At 42.9% G+C, this 23,201-nt stretch overlaps 1 protein-coding gene and 1 non-coding gene across 17 annotated transcripts in view; both read left to right on the top strand.

Annotated features, from left to right (window-relative positions):
• The first annotated feature begins 197 nt into the window (after positions 1-197).
• The window catches only part of FANCD2 (FA complementation group D2), a 73,641-nt gene continuing 50,637 nt past the window's right edge, over positions 198-23,201 (top strand). For 9 of the 16 annotated variants that reach the window (XM_063630362.1, XM_063630360.1, XM_063630358.1 and 6 more), the window contains exons 1-15: positions 261-362; positions 2,502-2,612; positions 7,361-7,501; positions 9,281-9,348; positions 9,507-9,610; positions 9,992-10,052; positions 11,106-11,158; positions 14,382-14,460; positions 14,821-14,945; positions 16,701-16,788; positions 17,650-17,754; positions 18,139-18,239; positions 18,581-18,689; positions 18,926-18,961; positions 22,916-23,059. In XM_063630362.1, coding sequence (XP_063486432.1) covers positions 2,549-2,612; positions 7,361-7,501; positions 9,281-9,348; positions 9,507-9,610; positions 9,992-10,052; positions 11,106-11,158; positions 14,382-14,460; positions 14,821-14,945; positions 16,701-16,788; positions 17,650-17,754; positions 18,139-18,239; positions 18,581-18,689; positions 18,926-18,961; positions 22,916-23,059 — 1,278 coding nt within the window. In that variant the 5' untranslated portion in view covers positions 261-362; positions 2,502-2,548. Of the gene's footprint in view, positions 516-2,501; positions 2,613-7,360; positions 7,502-9,280; positions 9,349-9,506; positions 9,611-9,991; positions 10,053-11,105; positions 11,159-14,381; positions 14,461-14,820; positions 14,946-16,700; positions 16,789-17,649; positions 17,755-18,138; positions 18,240-18,580; positions 18,690-18,925; positions 18,962-22,915; positions 23,060-23,201 lie in introns of those variants that run through there. The other 7 variants (XM_063630361.1, XM_063630359.1, XM_055260482.2 and 4 more) reach the window with 4 other exon arrangements.
• Positions 12,362-12,465, top strand: LOC129471806 (U6 spliceosomal RNA). The gene has a single exon (XR_008653754.1). It is a non-coding gene; the product is annotated as a U6 spliceosomal RNA (small nuclear RNA).

Below are 23,201 nucleotides of genomic sequence, written 5' to 3'. Positions count from 1 at the left end.
GCCTACGAAGAGTGATAACGATGGGTAAGACCACCCAGAGGCAGATGTTGGAGTCAAGCAACAGTTCTGGCCCTGCCATCTTCACTGAAAGCTGGCTCCCAGCCGGTGATGGGCGAGCTTCTCTTCACCGGGTCGCAGTTGCTTCTCTCTGACGTCGCCTCTGGGCCTTCTCTCGCCCCTATGCCCGGCTAGCACAGAACTCTGCTGCAGCGCTGAGCCCAGCTTACTGCCTTCAGCTGGGCTGCCCAGCCTTCCACTTCCGGCGCGAAAGTTGGCGTCACGTCATGGCGCGCCTCGGTGGCGTCAGAGCGGCGTTGGGCCTGGCGGGAAAGTCGAAAACTACGGGCGGCGACGGCTTCTCGGTGAGTAAGTGGAGCAGTGGTCGTAGTCTCTCGAGGCCCCGCTCCCCTGCGGCCTAATCTCTAAGTCCGGGCCGCGGTCGGCGTTCTCCTCTGGGGCTCCGCGCCCCGAACCTTGGCTTCTTCATCTGCCCTGAGATGGGATAATCCCCACAGGTACCTTTCTGCGTCATTAAAATGAGAAAACGAGAAAGGCTTTTACCCTCACCCGCTTCCCGATGAACTAATCCAGGCCGTCGGCCTCATCTCACTTCTGTTCGGCTTTTCTGGAAGCCAGATGGTATCGCACGTGTTAAAGGCGGGTGCCTGGAAGCCGGACGTGCTGACATGACTTAGTTTTTCCATCTGCAAGATGGCTGATAATGGTTATCCGTATTAACCGAAGCGGCGATAAATAAAAAGCTTAGCACAGCGCCCGGTACCTCGTAAATGTTAACCATTATTAGAAGTCATTATAATCATGAAGAGTAAGTATAGGTGGTGAAGAGCGCAGGTGCTGGAGCCAGACTGTCCGAGTTAGAATCCCAGTTCTACCCGTGATGATGAGAAGAATAATGGTACCCACCTCAGAAAGTTTTGTGGGAAATAAATGAATTATTAAATATAAAGCATTTGAAACAGTTCTTGTTAGTTTTTAGCATTTCCCCTGCCCTGCGAGGTTTTCTCACTCTGAATATTCTCAGAAATTTTCCTTATGCCGGTAACTATGCTGGGCATTAGGGACATTGAGTAAGTGAGACTGGGTTCCTGCTCTCAGAGAGCCCCGGTCTAGTGTAAGCTAAGGGCCCCTAGATAAAGTGGAGCAGGGAAGCTGCAGTAGCAAACTCCCTTAGGGATAGGAGGAACACTTTTCAAGGAAGATGACATTCGATTGAATGTTTAGATCTGAGTAGGAATTTCCAGGCAAATAAGAGCACTTCAGATGAAAAGAACACCTTTGTGCAAAGGCACTGAGACCACGAAGGTTCTGATTTACAAGATTATGTGATTCAGGCACTCACCCACCTCTGCTGTCTCATTTCCAACTCCACATCTCCTTGTTTCAGTATGAGTGTTTATTTGCCTGGACTCCTCTTCTCCTACCCCTTCTACTGGCTAACTGCTGTTTCAGCCCTCAAGTCCCTGCCTAAAAATCACTTCTTCAGGCCGGGCGCGGTTGGCTCACGCCTGTAATCCCGGCACTTTGGGAGGCCGAGGCGGGCGGATTACGAGGTCATGAGATCAAGACTATCCTGGGTAACACGGTGAAACCCCGTCTCTACTAAAAATACAAAAAATTAGCCGGGCGTGGTGGCGGGCGCCTGTAGTCCCAGCTACTTGGGAAGCTGAGGCAGGAGAATGGCGTGAACCCGGGAGGTGGAGCCTGCAGAGAGCCGAGGGTGCACAACTGCACTCCAGCCTGGGCAACAGAGCAAGACTCCGTCTCAAAAAAAAAACCTCACTTCTTCAGGCTGGGCGGCTCACACCTGTAATCCCAGCACTTTGGGAGGCCGAGGTGGGTGGATCACTTGAGGTCAGGAGTTTGAGACCAGCCTAGCCAACATGGTGAAACCCTGTCTCTACTAAAAAAAAAAAAAAAAAAAAAATTCAAGGAGATTGTCCCTAAGAAATTGTCCTTGCTTCTCTTTACCACCCCTACTAGGAACTAGACTAAATTTCCTAGTAAGCCCTCATAGAACCTGTACTTTTATAGCACTTACATAACTGTAGTTCAATACATTAAGGCTATTTGTTAGTATACTGTAAATTCCCTGAGGACAGGGATCATGTCTGTCTAGTTCACAGTTGTAACCCCAGCACCTAACACAGTCCCTAACATATAGTATTGAAATAATGAATTAAAGGACAGGTACATTGGGGATAGATAATGGAGGGTCTTGAATCTCAGATGGAGAGCGATGGGTTTTATCCTTCAGCAACAGCGAAGTAGTCTGCCTAAAGAGGCAACTAAGACTTGAAAGGAAGGTAGTATTGACTAGATGTAAGAGTTGAAATTTGCTTAGCACCTAGATTTAGGTAGCATTAATATGGAGATGTGAGCCCCTCTGATTTTGGATAGAGCAGTTTTCTTTGAACAATAGCTTTAACTTCTCAGAATTTATCTTCTAGAGGGTTAACTTCTGTTTCCCGATTTTGCTCCAGGAAGTAATTTAAGTGCATATACTTAAGTGCATAAGACATTGGTCAAAATGGTTTCCAAAAGAAGACTGTCAAGATCTGAGGATAAAGAGAGCCTGACAGAAGATGCCTCCAGTAAGTATCTAGTCATTTGTTGCCTTATTTCCTGTAGCAATGTGTGAGGCATGTGAGAGATATAAAGTTTCTGCTTTTCGAGTGCTGAGAATCTTTAGTGTAATGAATGGAGTACACAGAATTAAGGGAGAAATACCAGATTTGGGACTGAGTTTTTGCCTCGAATTCTGCATGTAACTTTGAGTATGACCACAGCCTCTGGACCTCAGTCTCCACATCCATAAGAGGAATTAGTGTTACAGACTTTTTCTGCTATACATCATTTAGGTGTTGAGACACAAAGACATAACATAGTCTCTACCCTTAAAAAACTTTATGGTCTTTCTTCCTTTCTTGGGAAAAAAATATTATGATCTAGACACATGCTATGTTAGTGATGTGAAAGGAAAAATATATCAAAGCAAGCAAACCAGAGGCAAAGAAACAGTGCAGACGCTGCCCATATGAGAAATAGTTGACAAAGATCCCAAGAGTTCCAGATATAATGAGTTGATGGCCGGGTGCTATCACTCACACCTGTAATCCAAGCACTTTGAGGGACTGAGGTGAGAGGATCACCTAAAGCTAGGAGTTCAAGACCAGCCTGGGTAACATAGTGAGACTCCATCTCTACAAAAAATTTTTTTAACTAGCTGGGCGTGGTGGTGTGTGCCTGTGGTCCCAGCTACTGAGGAGGCTGAAGTGGGAGGATCACTTGAGCTCAGGAGGTCGAGGGTGCAATGAGTCAATAACAGCACCACTGCACTCCAGCCTAGGTGACAGGGTGAGAGAGACCATGTCTCAAAAAGGGAGTGGGGGACGGGGAGGTTGGTAGTTCGTTTATTGCTCTCATCTAGTCTATTAAAGCAGTTCTATCTCGATTTGTGTTGGTTTGTTTTTATTTTACTAGGTTTTTTGGGAACAGGTGGTGTTCGGTTACATAAATAAGTTCTCTAGTGGTGATTTCTGAAATTTTGGTGCACCTATCACCTGAAGAGTGTATAGTGTACCCAATGTGTATTTTTTCAATCCCTAACCCCCCTTCCACCCTTTCTCTTGAGTATCCAAAGTCCATTATATCGTTCTTGTTGTTGTTGTTGTTGTTGTTGTTGTTTGAGACGGAGTCTCACTCTGTCACCCAGGCTGGAGTGCAGTGGCACAATCTTGGCTTACTGCAACCTCCACCTCCCAGGTTCAAGCGATTTTCCAGCCTCAGTCTCCCGAGTAGCCGGGATTACGGGCGCCAGCCACCATGCCCGGCTGATTTTTTTGTATCTTTAGTAGAGACGGGGTTTCACCATGCTGGCCAGGGGGTGTCTGGAACTCCTGACCTCAAGTGATCCATCCACCTCGGCCTCCCGGAGTGCTAGGATTACAGGCTTGAGCCACCACACCTGGCCCATTATATCTTTTTTTTTTTTTTTTGAGATGGAGTTTGGCTCTTGTTGCCCAGTTTGGAGTGCAGTGGCACAATCTTGGCTCACTGTAACCTCCGCCTCCTGGGTTCAAGCAATTCTCCTGGCTCAGCTGCCCAAGTAGCTGGGATTACATGTACATGCCACCATGCGTGGCTAACTTTTATATTTTTAGTAGAGAAGGGGTTTCACTGTGTTAGTCAGACTGGTCTCAAACTCCTGACCTCCGGTAATCCACCCACTTCAGCCTCCCAAAGTGCTGGGATTTTGGACGTGAGCCACCGTGCCGGGCCTCATTATGTCATTCTTAATGCCTTTGCATTCTCATAGCTTAGCTTCTACTAACTTGTGGATTGAAGTTATTTCTTACTAGGTTATTGGAAGTTAAGTCTGATTCTTGGTCAATTCAACCGAAATAGATGAAAATGCTTGCTGAACAGCAATTATTTTTTTTTTTTTGAGACGGAGTCTTGCTCTGTCCCCCAGGCTGGAGTGCAGTGGCGCGATCTCGGCTCACTGCAAGCTCCGCCTCCCGGGTTCACGCCATTCTCCTGCCTCAGCCTCCCGAGTAGCTGGGACTACAGGCGCCCGCCAACACGCCTGGCTAGTTTTTTGTATTTTTAGTAGAGACGGGGTTTCACCGTGTTAGCCAGGATGGTCTCGATCTCCTGACCTCATGATCCGCCCGCCTCGGCCTCCCAAAGTGCTGGGATTACAGGCTTGAGCCACCGTGCCCGGCTAAACAGCAATTATAATGATAAAAATTGTGAGTCCAAAACCATATAAGGAATAGGCTTGATTTAAAAATGGAAACTGTGGGCCGGGCACGGTGGCTGACACCTGTAATCCCAGCACTTTGGGAGGCCAAGGCAGGCAGATCACCTGAGGTTAGGAGTTCAAGATCAGCCTGGCCAACACAGTGAAACCCCATGTCTACTAAAAATACAAAAATTAGCTGGGCGTGGTGTCATGCGCCTGTAATCTCAGCTACTCCAGAGGCTGAGGCAGGAGAATTGCTTGAACCCAGGAAGTGGAGGTTGCAGTGAGCTGAGATCACACCACTGCACTTCAGCCGGGGCAACAGAGCAAGACTCTTATCTCAAAAAAAAAAAAAAAAAAAGGAAGTTGTGAAGCTCCAATGGTTGATTGGTAATGGGATTATAGAATTAGAATATAGATAAATTGGTAGAAAATTTGAAACTGAAGAGGAATAATACAGGAAATTACTGAAAGTAAATGTTATACTTTGGAAATACTGTTCTCCAAAAGAGAAGAGACTTCTGAATTAAGTTTATTGAAGGGATTTGGGTTCTCTTGGTCGGTAATGAACAAACAATCTTTCATTCTGATTATGTTTTACATTTCATTCAGGAAGGTAGTGGTCTTTGTTTCATTCTGATTAAGGCTTTATTAGAAAGAGGGAGAGGAGGCTGGGCGTGGTGGCTTACGCCTGTAATCCCAGCACTTTGGGTGGCCAAGGCGGGCAGATCATGAGGTCAGGAGATTGAGACCATCTTGGCTAACACTGTGAAACCCCATCTCTACTAAAACTACAAAAAATTAGCCGGGTGTGGTGGCGTGCACCTGTAGTCCCAACTACTGGGAGGCTGAGGCAGGAGAATGGCATGAACCCGGGAGGCGGAACTTGCAGTGAGCCAAGATTGCGCCACTGCACTCTAGCCTGGGCGACAGAGCGAGACTGTCTCAAAAAAAAAAAAAAAAAAAAAAGAGGGAGAGGAATTGAAGAAGGAAAAAACAGAATGGCATCATTAAGGGAGAAGAGTAAATTTTAAACTTGGCTTCAAGTACCTGTTTGTTTCTTGTTTCTTTTTTTTTTTTTTTTTTTTGAGAAGGAGTCTCACTCTTTCACCCAGGCTGGAGTGCAGTGGCGCGATCTCGGCTCACTGCAGGCTCCGCCCTCCAGGGTTCATGCCATTCTCCTGCCTCAGCCTCCCACGTAGCTGGGACTACAGGCGCCCGCCACCTCGCCCGGCTAATTTTTTGTATTTTTAGTAGAGACGGGGTTTCACCGTGTTAGCCAGGATGGTCTCGATCTCCTGACCTCGTGATCCCCCCGCCTCAGCCTCCCAAAGTGCTGGGATTACAGGCATGAGCCACCGCGCCCGGCCCTGTTTCTTGTTTCTTATTTCTTTTTATGGGTTGAAAGTCTTGGGATTAAACCTATCTGAGCATTGTAGTCAAAGATATGATACAGGAGAAACTTCCCCATTCTGTCTACCCTTTATTCAGATCATTGAGTCTCAGATTTGGTGTGTATCAGGATTATTATCTGAAGAATGTAAAAAATTTGGATTCCTAGGTCCCATTCCCAAGATTTTGACTCAGTAACTCTGGTATATGGCATGGAATATGCCTTTTTTTTTCTTTGAGACGGAGTCTTACTGTGTTGCCCAGGCAGGAGTGCAGTGGCACTATCTGGGCTCACTGCAACCTCTGCCTCCCGGGTTCAAGTGATTCTCCTGCTTCAGCCTCCCGAGTAGTTGGTATTACAGGCATGCGCCACCACACCCAGCTAATTTTGTATTTTTAGTAGAGATGGGGTTTCGCCACGTTAGCCAGGCTGGTCTTGAACTCCTGACCTCAGGTGATCAGCCTGCCTCGGCCTCCCAAAGTGCTGGGATTACAGGCGTGAGCCACTGTGCTCGGTTGGGAATATGCATTTTAATAAGCTTCCCAGGGATTCCAGTGCAGTGGTTTGCAGGCAACAGCTTGAGAGACACTAGCTAGTTTAGTATTTGGGTGGAAAACATTTCCATGGGTTATTCTTGTTAGGCACTTGTTGGTTTGAATTTATTTTTTTAGAGATGGGGATTTCACTCTGTCACCCAGGCTGGAGTGCAGTGGTACTATCATAGCTCACTATAGCCTCAATCTCCTGGGCTCAAGTTATTCTTCTGCCTTAGCCTCCGAAGTAGCTGGGACTACAGGTGCGCGTCTCCTCACCTAACTAGTGTGTGTGTGTGGAGGGCGGGGGAGGTTGTGGGTGGGGGGGGTCTCACTTTGTTGCCCAGGCTGGTCTTGAACTCCTGGCTTCAAGTGATCCTCCTGCCTTGGCCTCCTAAATTGCTGGGATTACCACATGAGCCACCTTGCCTGGCCAGAAATGGCACATTTTGAATTCTTCAAATGAAAATATGTGAAAATAATTCTATTGGTTTGTTTGTTTGTTTTGGAAGCCACTATTGCTGAAGATAGTTTATTTCACTACAGCATCAATCCTAGTATAATTTTTAAGGACATATCAGTTTTCCTCTCAGGATTATTATTCCTGGGTTTAAGTTTTAATTTTTCCTTTACTATTTGCCATATTCTTGAAAATTTTTCTATTTTCAGAAACCAGGAAGCAACCACTTTCCAAAAAGACAAAGAAATCTCATATTGCTAATGAAGTTGAAGAAAATGACAGTATCTTTGTAAAGCTTCTTAAGATATCAGGAATTATTCTTAAAACGGGAGAGAGCCAGAATCAACTAGGTAATATTTTAATCTAATTTTATTCTCTGGGTTTAATGAAATAGCTCAGGACTGAATCATGGGTTTTCTAAATGGAGAGGCAATGAAGATTAGAAATGAGAGGGCCATCCATCTTGAGACAAAGTTGAAATTGCTTTATAGAAAATGGTACAGTCAGGCCGGGCGTGGTGGCTCACGTTTATCATCCCAGCACTTTGGGAGGCTCGAGGCAGGCGGATTGCCTGAGCTCAGGAATTTGCCTCCAGCCTGGGTAACACGTTTCTACTAAACTACAAAAAATTAGCCGGGCATGGTGGCTTGTGCCTGTAGTCCCAGCTGCTCGGGCGCGTGAGTCAGGAGAATTGCTTGAACCCAGGAGGCAAAAGTTGCAGTGAGCCAAGATCGCACCACTGCACTCCAGCCTGGGTGAAAAGAGTGAGACTCCATTTCCAAAAAAACAAAAAAAGGAAAAAGAAAATGGTACAGTCTTTGGTCCTCATTACTATGTGTTAAGTAAAGCATTTCTCATCCTTTTATTAGAAAAAAATATTGTATATTATTTATTTTGTTTTCCTATGAAAAAATAAATATCTAGAAAGCAGCTGTATCAGTGTCAGAATAATTTCAGAAGAAAATTTATAAAGCCATATAAGATTCTGTTTTTTTTTTTGTTTTTTTTTTTTGAGACGAAGTCTCGCGTTGTCACCCAGGCTGGAGTGCAGTGGCGCTATCGCGGCTCACTGCAAGCTCCGCCTCCTGAGTTCACGCCATTCTCCTGCCTCAGCCTCTCCGAATAGCTGGGACTACAAGCGCCCGCCACCGCGCCCGGCTAGTTTTTTTGTATTTTTAGTAGAGACGGGGTTTCACCGTGGTCTCGATCTCCTGACCTCGTGATCCGCCCGCCTCGGCCTCCCAAAGTGCTGGGATTACAAGAGTGAGCCACCGCGCCCGGCCTAAGATTCTGTTTTGGGGAACAGATTATTCTATCTTGCTAAGGTTATGGCAGGTCTTTTTTAGAACACTTAGTGGCTATCTGCTATCAAAGCTAAGTCTTTTTTTTTTTTTTTTTTTTTGAGACGGAGCCTCGCTCTGTCGCCCAGGCTGGAGTGCAGTGGCGCGATCTCTGCTCACTGCGAGCTCCGCCTCCCAGGTTCACGCCATTCTCCTGCCTCAGCTTCCCAAGTAGCTGGGACTACAGGCGCCCGCCACCACGCCCGGCTAATTTTTTGTATTTTTAGTAGAAACGGAGTTTCACCATGTTAGCCAGGATGGTCTCAATCTCCTGACCTTGTGATCCACCTGCCTCAGCCTCCCAAAGTGCTGGGATTACAGGCGTGAGCCACCGCGCCCGGCCAAAGCTAAGTCTTTTATGTGGATTTAGACAGAACCCCATGGCTCTGAGCTGGACACGGTGGCTCATGCCTGTAATCCCAGCACTTGGGAGGCTGAGGAGGGTATATCACGAGGTCAGGAGATTGAGACCATCCTGGCTAACACAGTGAAACCCTGTCTCTACTAAAAAAAAAACAAAAAAAACTCGCCTGTAGTCCCAGCTACTTGGGAGGCTGAGGCAGGAGAATCACTTGAACCCAGGAGGCGGAGGTTCCAGTGAGCCGAGATCACGCCACTGCACTCCAGCCTAGGCAACAGAGCAAAACTCCGTCTCAAAAAAAAAAAGATTTGGCTCTGAAATTAGGTTGAAAATATTTTTATTGGTTTCATCAGGCAAGAAACTTGGGTTTTTAGAGAAGGAAAACTATGGTAGGAAACCGGTGACCAGCTCTTCTTTTTTCTGCATAGCTGTGGATCAAATAGCTTTCCAAAAGAAGCTCTTTCAGACCCTGAGGAGACACCCTTCCTATCCCAAAGTATGTATTTTTCCCCTGGTATTTTTGCTTGTGCCAGCATAACTCTAGAATTTGGAATTTAAGGACACTGGTATAAAGTTGAGTGGGCCAGAATGATTTTTAACAGCAAATATTAAACTAAAAATTTTATTCTTTTTTATTTTTTAAATCTCCTTAAGATAATAGAAGAATTTGTTAGTGGCCTGGAATCTTACATTGAGGATGAAGACAGTTTCAGGAACTGCCTTTTGTCTTGTGAGCGTCTGCAGGATGAGGAAGCCAGGTGTGGAGAGGAGGCATGGAATCTTGCTGAAATTCAGTCTGTTCTGCTGACTGCATGGGGCTGGGGAGGGAGAGCACAGTTGTTTCAAATTTCATTTTTGGTGTAAGCTCTCTTTTCCACAGAGTTTAAGTTTAAAATTCCTAAGCTTGTGGTTATGAGCCTAAACATCAGTGTTTTCTAGAATGTGTTTCACCTATGTTGACAGAATTTCAAATCTCTACCTCTCCCTTGCAAAGAGCCATCTGCTCATTTCTGTATTTCTTGTCTAACAGGGTAGTTCCTCTTTAAAGATTATGTATTTAACCAATTTTATTGAGAAAAGATGATAAAAGCATTAAAACAAGGAAAGCAAAGTGGAAAACAGATTTCTTTTTTTTACAGTATGGGTGCATCTTATTCTAAGAGTCTCATCAAACTGCTTCTGGGGATTGACATACTGCAGGTAAGACTGTCACTTTTTCTGTGAACATTTGATGGATGAGGTTTGTGGTGTATGCTCAAGTCTAAATAGCGGGAACACAGGATACAGTAGGGTTAATTGGAGAATTTGGGTTTGTAACAGCTTTAGCACAGCCCTGTTGCTGTGATGGGTTTGGTAGGGTAATGTCTGTGTTTTAAAACTGTGCTTATTAGCCTAATACTTCTGGCTATTTATTCTCTCTGCATCTGATTCCTGTTCTTAAAGCTGCATCCTGTGTCTCTCTGAGTACTTGGTAATCTTTATCATATTCATATCTACATCATCTCCCATTTAGCTTTTTAGATGCTTATGTAACTTAATTTTGTCCTTTTCCTCCTCCTCTTCTCTTTTAATACATTAAGTAGACAATACATTAATATGACTTAAATATCTCAAGTTATACAAATGTATATAGAGCAGAAAACTTCCCTCCACCCCATTCTCCATTTTTCCTCTTCTCCCCTATTGTTAATCTTTTCACACTCTTAAACTCTTCCTTTTCACTGGAAATCTTGAAGATAATTTAGTTATTTTAAATCTAAGAGCTCCCTTGTTCCTCTGGAGAGCTCCCCTTGCAACTTATTTGATTTAAAGTCTGTATTTTGTGGATTAACAGTTATCATATTTAATAATATTTTGATTATCTGATTATTTTAACTTTGCCTTGATAATCATTTTCAGTTTTTCAGAAGACAAAGTAAGTCTTTGTATTCCAATAGCATATTCTAAAAATGAAGACATATTCATGTGGATATCCTTGTAATAAGATATCAACTTTAGCAAAGTGTTTATTCCAGGAGCTGTAGTTGGAAAGAGAATTATACATTTCTTTTTTTTTTTTTTTTTTTTTTTTTAAGTCAGAGTCTCCTCTGTCATCCAGGCTGGAGTGGAGTGGTGCAATCTCAGCTCACTGCAACCTCTGCCTCCCCCAGGTTCAAGAGGTTCTCGTGCCTCAGCCTCCCAAGTAGTTGGGATTATACATTTCTATTGTGTATTTTGAGATCATCTCCTAACTCCCTATGTCTTCTTTTTTAGCCTGCCATTATCAAAACTTTATTTGAGAAGTTGCCAGAATATTTTTTTGAAAAGTAAGTGGCATTATTATGGAATGTTCAAAGTACCCTGGTGTACTTAAGTTCTCTCTGAAAAGGTTACTCTGAAAACTTTTGGTTTCTCTGAAAGTCATATTTATCATGATGTTTCTTAAGTGACTACTAAAATTTTACTGTAGTGTCTTTGAAGTTTCATCTATTAACATGACTTTGTAAAAATAGATAGGATTACTGTTAAAAGTAACTATTGGCCTGGTGCAGTGGCTCACACCTGTAATCTCAACAGTTTGAGAAGCTGAGGCAGGAGGATTGCTTGAGTTCAGGAATTCAAGACCAGCCTGGGCAATGTAGTGAGACCTTGTCTGTATTTCAAAACAGAATTTTTTTTTTTTTTTAAGTATCTGTTGCTTATGCTCAGGAATAATCCCTAGTAGAAGGATACACAATATACTGGTAATGGTAGTTGTCTCCAAAGAGGGTAGCCAGTGGTTGGAATTTTCTGAATACTTTTCTTTACCTTTTAAATTTTGTAGTGTGTGTTCAGACAGGGTCTCACTCTATTGCCCAGGCTGGAGTGCCATAGTACGATCATGGCTCACTGAGGCCTCCACCTCTCAGGCTTAAGTGATCCTCACACCTCAGCATCATGAGTGCCTGGGACTACAGGTGTGCACCACCCGGTCCAGCTAATTTTCGTGGTTTTTTTTTTTGGTAGAGCTGGGGTTTCCCCATGTTGCCCAGGCTAGTCTCAAAACTTTCAGACTCAAGTGATCCACCTGCCTTGGCCACCGCTCAAACTACTGGGATGTGGCCCTACCTGTTTTTTTTTTAATTACTGTGTTGAAATGAACAGCCTAATAGAAAAGTAGACAAAGGTCATGAACAGACAGTTTACAAAGAAGAAATACAAGAACATCAAATATTTAAAAAATTCAATTTTGTTAGCAATCAAAGGCACAAATTTAAAACACTATATCAAAATAGTAAATAATAACTATTAAACAGTAAAATAAATGCATTTTTTCCTACTCTCAAAGGGTCTCCTTGTTGAGTGTAGTGAATAGGCATGCTCGTACATTGCTAGTGAGCATATAAATTAGTTCAGGCATTGATTCGGAAGAGCAATAGATTGTATGTGTCAAAAACCTTAAATTTTGCATACCCTTTAATCCTAATGTCATGTCTCCTAATTTATCCTAAGATAATAACTGTGAATGAAAATGAAATAATACTAGTTTAGTGCTTGCTTTGGCAGCACATATACTAAAATTGGAACAATACAGAGATTAGCATGGCCCTTTTGCAAGGGTGATACCCAAATTTGTGAAGTGTTCCATATATTGAAAAAGGATTACTCTTTAAAAAAAAGAAATGTAAATAATTGAGATGTTCAAAAAATAGAAATATTATGTGCACATTAATGATTGTAAAAGGAACTAGTTAATATCATACATTAACTGAAAAAAACAAACCCAGGTTACACATAGCATTTATATTAGGTTGGTGCAAAAGTAATTGCAGTTTTTGCAATAAGTAGTTCAGTATTTTGTTTAAAAAAGAAGATACACACATATACATATGCATATTAATAGTGTACATTTCTGGAATGACAGGATTATAGTCATTTTTATGTTCTCCTTTTTAATTTTTTCAGAGTCCTGATACAATAATAGTAAGTTTAAAGGTTTATTTATTTTGAGACAGAGTCTCACTCTGTTGCCCAGGCTGGAGTACAGTGGTGCAGTCTTGGCTCACTGCAACCTCTGCCTCCTGGGTTCAAGTGATTCTCCTGCCACAGCCCCCCAAGTAGCTGGGATTACAGGTGTGCGCGAACCACACCCAGCTAATTTTTGGTATTTTTAGTAGATATGAGGTTTCGCCATGTTGGCCAGGCTGGCCTCGAACTCCTGACCTCAAGTGATCTGCCTGCCTCAGTCCCACAAAGTGCTGGGATTGCAGGAGTGAGCCACTGCACCCACTGAAGGTTTATTTTTTCAAATTTGTTTTAGCTAAATGTCTCATGCTGTATGTTTTACATCCTGGCTAGTCTTTTTCAGTTAAGATTGGCTGCAATTGGCTGGGCACGGTGGCTCACGCTTGTAATCCCAGCACTTTGGGAGGCCGAGGCGGGAGGATCATGAGGTCAGGAGACCGAGACCACGGTGAAACGCCGTCTCTACTAAAAATACAAAAAATTAGCTGGGCGTGGTGGTGGGTGCCTGTAGTCCCAGCTACTCGGAGAGGCTGAGGCAGGAGAATGGCGTGATCCTGGGAGGCGGAGCTTTCAGTGAGCCGAGATTGCGCCACTGCACTCCAGCCTGGGCGACAGAGCAAGACTCTGTCTCAAAAAAAAAAAAAAAAAAGATTGGCTGCAATAAGAAGGACCATGCTGTCAAGGAGATGGAAGTGTTCCAAAACTTTAGATATAGGAGGCTCGAAGGAAGGTGGAAACTATCATTTTTGGAAAAATGATAATTGAGCCAACATTTTTTTATTTATAAATGATTTTTAGTACTTTTATGAATATAATCTAATTTGACTTTCTATGTTCCCTTAGCAATATATGCTTGCTTTTTTTTTTTTTTTTTTTTTTGAGACAGAGTCTTGGCTCTGTCACCCAGGCTGGAGTGCAGTGGCACGATCTCAACTCACTGCAACCTCCGCCTCCTGGGTTCAGGCAATTCTCCTGCCTCAGCCTCTCGAGTACCTGGGATTACCACCATCATGCCCGGCTAATTTTTGTATTTTTAGTAGAGATGGGGTTTCACCGTGTTGGCCAGGCTGGTCTTGAACTCATGCGATCTGCCCACCTTGGCCTCCCAAAGTGCTGGGATTACAGGCATGAGCCACCGCACCTGACTTATGCTTGCCTTTTTAAGCACTTACTGCGTTGATGTTATTAGTGTCTTACCTTTTAAAAATATTTGTTGTATTTAGTTTTTAAGATTTATTAACATTGTCTTTTTAAAAATTATTATTAAGAGATGCTGTCTAGCCCTGTCATCCCTTCTCTCTAAACCCTCCCTGGATGTAGCCACTGTTCATATTTAGCATGTCTTCTAGACATTTTTCTCAACAAACGTAAGCATATATCTCCTGCATATTGGGTATCACTTGTGTGTCTAGTGCAGAGCCGAATGCATAGTAGGTGTTCAGTAAATGTTAATGGAATGGCTAAAATATTTTGTGCAGTATTAATGCTTGCTGTTATTTTGGCCAGAAAGGCTAAGTTCCCTGTTTTCTCTTCCTAACATTTTAGCAAGAACAGTGATGAAATCAACATACCTCGACTCATTGTCAGTCAACTAAAATGGCTTGACAGAGTTGTGGATGGCAAGGTAGGCTTATGGACTTTATCTCTTGAATTTAAAGAGTATGTTTCTCATATCTTTTGGAAGTTGTATTTTTTTTCTCTTTCTAAACAGAAAATTCATACTTTTCCATCCATCCATTAGCTTTTTCCAATTTTCATAATTTGAGAATGATAGATATTTCACCCTTTAAATTTCAGAAAAGTTTACGAAGAGTAGATATCATTTATTAAATAAATTAAATATTTGGGAAGATTCCTTTTCAAAGTACAGAGATAAATAACTATGTTTATTTCTCAAATAATTTCAGCTCTGCATTTCACAAGTAGGTAGTCTTTCTTTATTCTGGGTAATGTGCTGCAGTTCTAATAGTGTCCTCTACTGCAGGACCTGACCACTAAGATCATGCAGCTGATCAGTATTGCTCCAGAGAACCTGCAGCATGACATCATCACCAGCCTACCTGAGATCGTAGGGGATTCCCAGCACGCTGATGTGGGGAAAGAACTCAGGTGGTTAAACACTCTGTCACCATCTAAGTGAGGCTCAGCTATGGGGGTTCTATCACTGCAGTATGCAAAGAGCAGTAGTAATATGGTCTCTTATATCTAAAAAGAGGTTGATACCCACCTTCATGAGTAGGGTATGGAATTTGACTTAAAAAAAAAAGGTATATATTTGAATAGATCCACGTACTTTCTTTTGTTTTTTTGAGTTGGAGTCTTGCTCTTGTCGCCCAGGCTGGAGTGCAGTGGTGCGATCTCAGCTCACTGCAACCTCTGCCTCCTGGGTTCACCCCATTCTCCTGCCTCACCCTCCCAAGTAGCTGGGACTACAGGCACCTGCCACTATGCCTGGCTAATTTTTTTGGTATTTTTAGTAGAGATGGGGTTTCACCGTGTTAGCCGGGATGGTCTCGATCTCCTGACCTTGTGATCCTCCCACCTCGGCCTCCCAAAGTGCTGGGATTATAGGCGTGAGCCACCGTGCCCGGCCCCACGTACTTTCTTTTAAATGGTATACCTGTTATGAGCGTGAAGTCTGGCTTAGGATTAGGTATCTAAATTTGGCCAATGGTGAAGTTGACCATGATCCCTTAAGTTTCATTAACTTGTTCTTCAGGGGATCCTTAACCCTGGCTGCACATTAAAATCATTTGTGGAGCCTATTAAACATCTACCTTCTTTGGGTTCCTAGGTGATTCATTCTAATGCACAGCCCTGCATCAGACCCCTTGTGGAGACCCATTGCTTACTGTCATTCATTTGAAAAATAGTAATTGGTAGGGCAGTATTGAGGAAGGGGAGAACAATATCCCTAGGTAATAAAGTTTCCATCTTAATGCAACTTTTTATTGTACTAGAAGTATTTTTTAAAAATTCAGTTTGTAATACTTCCTTTTGTATAGTTGTCTGCAAAGCTACCTCCAAAACGTCCAGTGATTTCTTGCCTTCCTCCTTTTGGGCAGGGTGCTCCTTCTGGGCAAAGCACTATGCCACCCACTTTACCTGCCTGATGCCAGCTCATCTCCTTTTGTATAGTCTTCTTTTAGCATCTATCACTGTCAGTTGGGCACAGTGGCTCATGCCTTTAATCCCAGCATGTTGGGCGGCTGAGGTGGGTGGATTGCTTGAGCCCAGGAGTTTGAGACCAGCCTGGGCAACATGGTGAAAAGCTGTCTCTCTAAAAATACAAAAATTAGGTGGGTGTGGTGGTACGCACTTATAATTCTGGCTACTCAGGAGGCTGAGATGGGAGGATCAGTTGAGCGTGGAAGGTCGAAGCTACAGTGAGCTATGATGACGCCACTGTACTCAAGCCTGGACATCAGAGTAAGACCCTGTCTCAAAAAGCAAAAAAAAAAAAAAAAAAAATCTATCACTGTCCTCCTCACTATGTTGTGCTCCTGTAGCACCATGTACATGTGTCTGTCATACTTATCACATTTCATTGTAAATGTTTTGGGTTTTCTTTTTCCTTTTTGCAGGGAAGGATATGTACCAAACTAAATAGTGGTGTTCTCTGGGTAGTGGGGATTGTGATGGAAGTCTTCTTGTTTCTACATTTATTATTTGAATTTTTATAATGAGCATATATTATTTTTGCAGTCAAAACAATTTTTAAAGAAACATACTATAAACGGTAATTTAATGGCAACTAAGTATATCCTTTATTTTCATACTCTAATAAATGATTTTCTCAAGTCATTGTCTGCCCAGCTCTGTTCAAACCATTACACAACTTTTTTCTTTTTCTACCATTCACAGTGACCTACTGATAGAGAATACTTCACTCACTGTCCCAATCCTGGATGTCCTTTCAAGCCTCCGACTTGACCCAAACTTCCTATTGAAGGTAGAAAAGACTCAGCTTTCCAGAAACAGAGCCAGCTTTCCAACCTCCCAGAACAAGTGTTAGTCAGTCATTGCCTTAGGAGTAATGAATATTTCACTTTGAAACCATAGTGAATCACATTTGATATCTCTTTTTTTTTTCCCTTCAATGAGTTTCAGATGCTATTCTATGATAGATTCACAGGTCTGGTTTTTTTTTTTGTTTTTTATTTTGTTTTTTGAGACGGAGTATCGCTCTGTCACCCAGGCTGGAGTGCAGTGGCGCAATCTCCGCTCACTGCAACCTCTGCCTACCAGGTTCAAGCAGTTCCCTGACTCAGCCTCCCAAGTAGCTGGGGTTATAGGCACCTGCCACCACGCCCGGCTAATTTTTGTATTTTTAGTAGAGACAGGGTTTCACCATATTGTCCAGGCTGGTCTTGAACTCCGGACCTTGTTTTCCACCCCCCTCGGCCTCCCAAAGTGCTGGGATTACAGGCTTGAGCCACCGTGCCCGGCCCACAGGTCTGTTTTTAAGCAGTAAGTTTTGAGTGGAAATCTTCTATATTGTCTGAATCATACCTGCTTCCCATAGGAATAATACTTTTTATGCCTTACTGTAGGCAGTTGAGAATTTAGGCTCTAAATGTAGGATAATAGCTCTGTTTCACATTTATTGCCCGTCTGTTTTTGATGAAGCTGTGGTATTAACAACTAAAAGACTTTAATTTGGGGAAAAATCTAAAATTTTGTCTTTCCCTAAATTATAAGTGGGAAAACGGAGTAAGAGAAGTGATTTTTTTCTAATTTTACCTAACAGTTCAGTACAAAGTTGAGATAGTGACATGAAAACCTATTAAGTTTTTGTGCTTTTAATCTTTAGGTTCGCCAGTTGGTGATGGATAAGTTGCTGTCTATTAGATTGGAGGATTTACCTGTGATAATAAAGTTCATTCTTCATTCCATAACAGCCATGGATGCACTTGAGGTATGCTCTTATATCCCATCACACCTAGATAAAGCAACTTAAGTGCCAATTGCTCTTCTCTGTCCCCAGACTAACTGAGAATACTGACTAATCCGGATAGCATTCAGAGGAGAGAATGGAGCTATTCAACGGGTTCATTGATCTATATAAGCTGCTATAAGACATTTACTCTTTCTGTGTAGTACCTCACAGAATTCTGAAATTTTGGGTATGACGTTCTATGACATTGCATTGGCTATTCTCATAACTCTATTTTTCAAAATGTATAACATTTAAAATTTTTTCTTCCTCAGTCTTTCAGGAGATTGTCATGGTAGAGAGACTGGACTGTGCCTACCCACTGTGAATGAGCAGAAAACCATAGCTAATATTTACTTTCTGCAGGTAATTTCTGAGCTTCGGGAGAAGTTGGATCTGCAGCATTGTGTTTTGCCATCACGGTTACAGGCTTCCCAAGTAAAGTTGAAAAGTAAAGGAAGAGCAAGGTAAAGAGCTCATCCTCACATAGGATGTCACAATTTTCTGACATCCCACAGAGTTAGAACTTAATACTTGCTACTACAAATAATGGTACTATTATGACACTTACGTCTAGCATTGTATAGTGTTTCAAATTACATATATGTATGTGAGTATGTATGTGTTTATATGTTTTCTTAGCCATTCAGATCAATCCCAGACAGACTACAGTGCGAGTTTATTAGCCATCTTACACATGAGGTTGTCATTTGCTCCAGGGTACATGGCTACTGAGCAGGAACTCTGATCTTGTAAGTTCTTTTCTGGTAGGTAGAAGAGTAATTTTTTTCCTCTCTGCTACTTGTAGTTCCTCAGGAAATCAAGAAAGCAGCGGTCAGAACTGTATTATTCTCCTCTTTGATGTAATAAAGTCAGCTATTAGATATGAGAAAACCATTTCAGAAGCCTGGATTAAGGTGAGATCTTTGGAACTTTGATTATCAAGGAGGAAATGCGTGGCAATTAGTGACAGATGTATAACTGAGGTAGACTGAAATAAAAATCTCAAAAGTCATTCAAGTGGAAATGATAGCTGATGGTTGCCATATGGACACACTGGCTCTCAGATGAGATAACAGGGCATGCTAAATAAGGTGTAACGTGTTTCGCTGATGTGTCATAATATTTTTGTGACTCTCTCCTGTTTTTTCAGGCAATTGAAAACACTGCCTCAGTATCTGAACACAAGGTAATGTTCATGTACTATGCATTTTAAGTATTGCAGACTTAAAAGTAATGACGTTGGCTAGCTTGCCTTCCCACTTTCTTTCTCTCTCCTCCCTCCAGTCACTCTTTTCTCTCTTCCCTAGTTGCTCTAATAAACATTAGCTCTCTGGGGAAGATAATCTGAGGTGGCGACTGGTCAGATAGCCTGCCCCTACTCACTCTGGGTATAAAATAAGCCTACAGTATCCACAAGGGGAAATATTAACATTGTAAACAAGCACATCAAGATGCAGTCAAAGAAGCCAGGTCCCCACTGATGAGATGAAGAAAATAACCACCTAAGTCTCAGGTCCCTATATCTGCCTAATTGCCCTTCCTTCCACCCAGCACCACTGTCAAGATAATGGCATTCCATGTTTTACTTTACTTTGCCCATGTAGACCTGACTGGAGTAAATCAGTCCGTCCACTGTCAAGGCAGTGGTACTGGATCTTATGTCTCTATTAATTCTAGAAATACCTTCCATCAAAAAGCCAGATGATTGGCCGGGCGTGGTGGCTCACGCCTATAATCCCAGCACTTTGGAGGCTGAGGCAGGCGGATCATCTGAGGTCAGGAGTTTGAGACCAGCCTGGCCAATGTAGCAAAACCCTGTCTCTACTAAAAATACAAAAAAAAATTAGCCTGGCCTGGTGGCACACGCCACTGCACTCCAGCCTGGGTGACAGTGCAAGACTCCGTCTCAAAAGATAAAAAGCTAGATGATTGAGTTCCTTTGGTGCTGATTGGTTGCCTTTAAAGATTTTTCTTTGGTTGCAATCTGTTTTGTGGGATTTTTGTTAGTTTTGTTATCCAATTTTTGGATGACCATCTTAAAAGCTTTCATGATGCTGAATAAAGCAATGAAAATTCATAATTTTTTGTGGTGAAAAATATCAAAGTACTCCAACACAGTGTTTTTGGTTTTGGATAAACATAAATTTACCGCCTTGGCTGCCTGCATTCCTATTTTTACATATTTGTAATCATTATATAAATATAATTTGTATTCTTACTTTTTTTCTTAACATTTTTTCTCCTGTCATAAATATTTCAAGGTCTGCATTGTCTTCATTATCTTTAATGACTGTATTCTGGTCTAATAACTCTCAATTTTGGTGTCCTAAGGAATGGGGCATTCAGTTAAGAGAAGTAGTAAAATTTGTTTTGTTTTTTCTTGTTTGTCCTGCTTGCCTTTTTGACTTTTTTTTTTTTTTTTACCTGGAAGCATAGACTCAGGTTGCCCTGAATACACTCCCAATGTTTTCTCTTTTTTTGTTTTGTTTTTCTTTTTCTTTTTTTTTTTTGAGATGGGGTCTCACTCTGTCACCTAGGCTGGGGTGCAGTGGCATGATCTCGGCTCACTGCAAGCTCCGCCTCCTGGGTTCACGCCATTCTCCCGCCTCAGCCTCCCAAGTACCTGGGAGTACAGGCACCCGCCACCATGCCCGGCTAAATTTTTATTTTGTTTGTTTGTTTTTGTTTTTGAGACGGAGCCTCGCTCTGTCACCCAGGCTGGAGTGCAGTGGCGCAATCTCGGCTCACTGCAAGCACCGCCTCCCGGGATCAGGCCATTCTCCTGCCTCAGCCTCTCCGAGTAGCTGGGACTACAGGCACCCGCCACCACACCCGGCTAATTTTTTTTTTGTATTTTTAGTAGAGACGGGGTTTCACCATGGTCTCGATCTCCTGACCTCGTGATCCTCCCGCCTCGGCCTCCCAAAGTGCTGGGATTACAAGCGTCAGCCACCGCGCCTGGCCACACCTGGCTAATTTTTTGTATTTTTAGTAGAGATGGGGTTTCATCGAGTTAGCCAGGATGGTCTCGATCTCCTGACCTCGTGATCTGCCTGCCTCGGCCTCCCAAAGTGCTGGGATTATAGGCGTGAGCCACTGCACCGGCCTTGTTTTGTTTTTCAGGAGACCAGGTCTTGCTTTCACCCAAGCTGGAGTGCAGTGGCATAATCATAGCTCACTGTTGCCTCCACCTCCTGGGCTCAAGTGATCCTCCCTCCTCAACCTCGAAAAGCAGTGGGATTATAGGCATGAGCCACCATGCCAAGCCTGATTATCCCTTTGCAGGTTGCTGTTTTTTCCACTTCATGTCAGGAATGTTTTTTCTCTGTCAAAAAATATAGTATGGCTCAGCAGTCCCTAACCTTTTTGGCACCACGGACTGGTTTCATGGAAGAGAGTTTTTCCACAGACCATGTCAGGGCATGATTTCAGGATGAAACTGTTCCACCTTAGATCATCAGGCACTACTTAGATTCTCATAAGGAATGTGCAGCCTAGATCCTGTGCATGTGCAGTTCACAATAGGGTTCACACTCCCATGAGAATCTAATGCAGCTGCTATTCTGACAGGAGGCAGATCTCAGGTGGTAATGCCCACTTGACCACCCCTCACCTCGTGCTGTGCAGCTTGATTCCTAGCAGACCACGGACTCTGTGGTCCAGGGGTTGGGGACCCCTGGTCTAGCTTATTCTTTTTGTTTTTAATTTTTTAATTTAAAATTTTTTTTAGATAGAGCTTTGCTCCATCGCTTAGGCTGGAGTGCAGTGACACAATCTCGGCTCACTGTAACCTCTGCCTCCCAGGTTTAAGTGATTCACTTGCCATAGCTTCCCGAGTAGCTGGGATTGCAGGCATCTGCCACCATGACCAACTAATTTTTTTGTCAGTATTTTTGGTAGAGATGCGGTTTCACCATGTTGGCCAGGCTAGTCTCGAACTCCTGACCTCAGGTAATCTGCCCACCTGGGCCTTCCAAAGTGCTGGGATTATAGGCGTGAGCCACCACGCCCAGCATGGCTTATTCTTTTTGATGACTGTGTAATATTCCAAAAATTAAAATTACTCCATCATAATTTATTGAACCTTTCCTGTATTGATGTATTGATGGGCATTTATAGTCTTTCCAACTTTTCACAAAGTAATTTTCCTTTTTTTTTTTTGAGACAAAGCCTTGCTCTGTCACCTAGGCTCGAGTTCAGTGGCTCGATCTTGGCTCACTGCAACCTCTGTCACCTGAGTTTAAGCGATTCTCCTGCCTCAGCTTCCCAAGTAGCTGGGATTACAGGTGTGTGCCACCTTGCCTGGCTAATTTGTGTATTTTTAGTAGAGACGGGGTTTCAGCATCTTGGCCAGGCTGGTCTTGAACTCCTGACCTCGTGATCCACCCATCTCAGCCTCCCGAAGTGCTGGGATTACAGGCATGAGCCACCGCGCCCGGCCTAGTAATTTTCCTAGTAATAGTGAAAATACATACTGTAGTTGGCAACAAATACACACTGGAGTTGGCAAGTTATTGAATTTTTCTTTTAATAAATATCAAGATGTTCAGAGTTACTTCTGCAGTAATATCACTTTTATGCATATTGCTCTGTATTCTTTTGTTTTGTTTTTTTTTTTGTTTTTTGTTTTTTGAGAATGGAGTCTCGCTGTCTCACCCAGGCTGGAGTGCAGTGGTGCGATCTCAGCTCACTGCAAGCTCTGCCTGCCGGGTTCACGCCATTCTTCTGCCTCAGCCTCCCCAGCAGCTGGGACTACAGGTGCACACCGCCACACCTGGCTAATTTTTTGTATTTTTAGTAGAGATGGGGTTTCACCGTGTTTGTCAGGATGGTCTCCATCTCCTGACCTTGTGATCTGCCTGCCTTGGCCTCCCAAGTGCTGGGATTACAGGCGTGAGCCACCGTGCCTGGCCTGCTCTGTATTCTTAAGGGGTACCAATGGTTAACAGTTGTGGCACTTTATTTATCTGAAAAATATTTCTGAGTTTTGTGAAAAGTGTAGATACTCCCAGGGGAGTGTGTGGAACAAATGAGCATTATCCTTTCTGTGTTTTAATTAGAGGAAAAGCTACTGTTTCATTGTAGCAAATGTACTGATTTGTTAACTGTTTTTCTTTTATTGCATATTTATTGACAATAGGTGTTTGACCTGGTGATGCTTTTCATCATCTATAGCACCAATACTCAGACAAAGAAGTATATTGAAAGGGTGCTAAGAAATAAGATTCGATCAGGCTGCATTCAAGAACAGCTGCTCCAGAGTACATTCTCTATTCATTACTTAGTAAGTGTCAGAGACTATATAATTTTTTATCTGAAATGGAAAGCTTTACAGCTCCCATATAAAATTTCATCTTATTTCAGTCCATTGTTCAAACCCATTGAGATTTTTGAATTTTATTTTTGCATTAATCATTTTAATTGCC

This window comes from Symphalangus syndactylus, chromosome 21 (assembly GCF_028878055.3).
Source record: "Symphalangus syndactylus isolate Jambi chromosome 21, NHGRI_mSymSyn1-v2.1_pri, whole genome shotgun sequence".
Taxonomy (NCBI): Eukaryota; Metazoa; Chordata; class Mammalia; order Primates; family Hylobatidae; genus Symphalangus; species Symphalangus syndactylus.
Note: the sequence above shows the minus strand (reverse complement) of the source record. Positions and strands in the feature narration are given on the sequence as shown.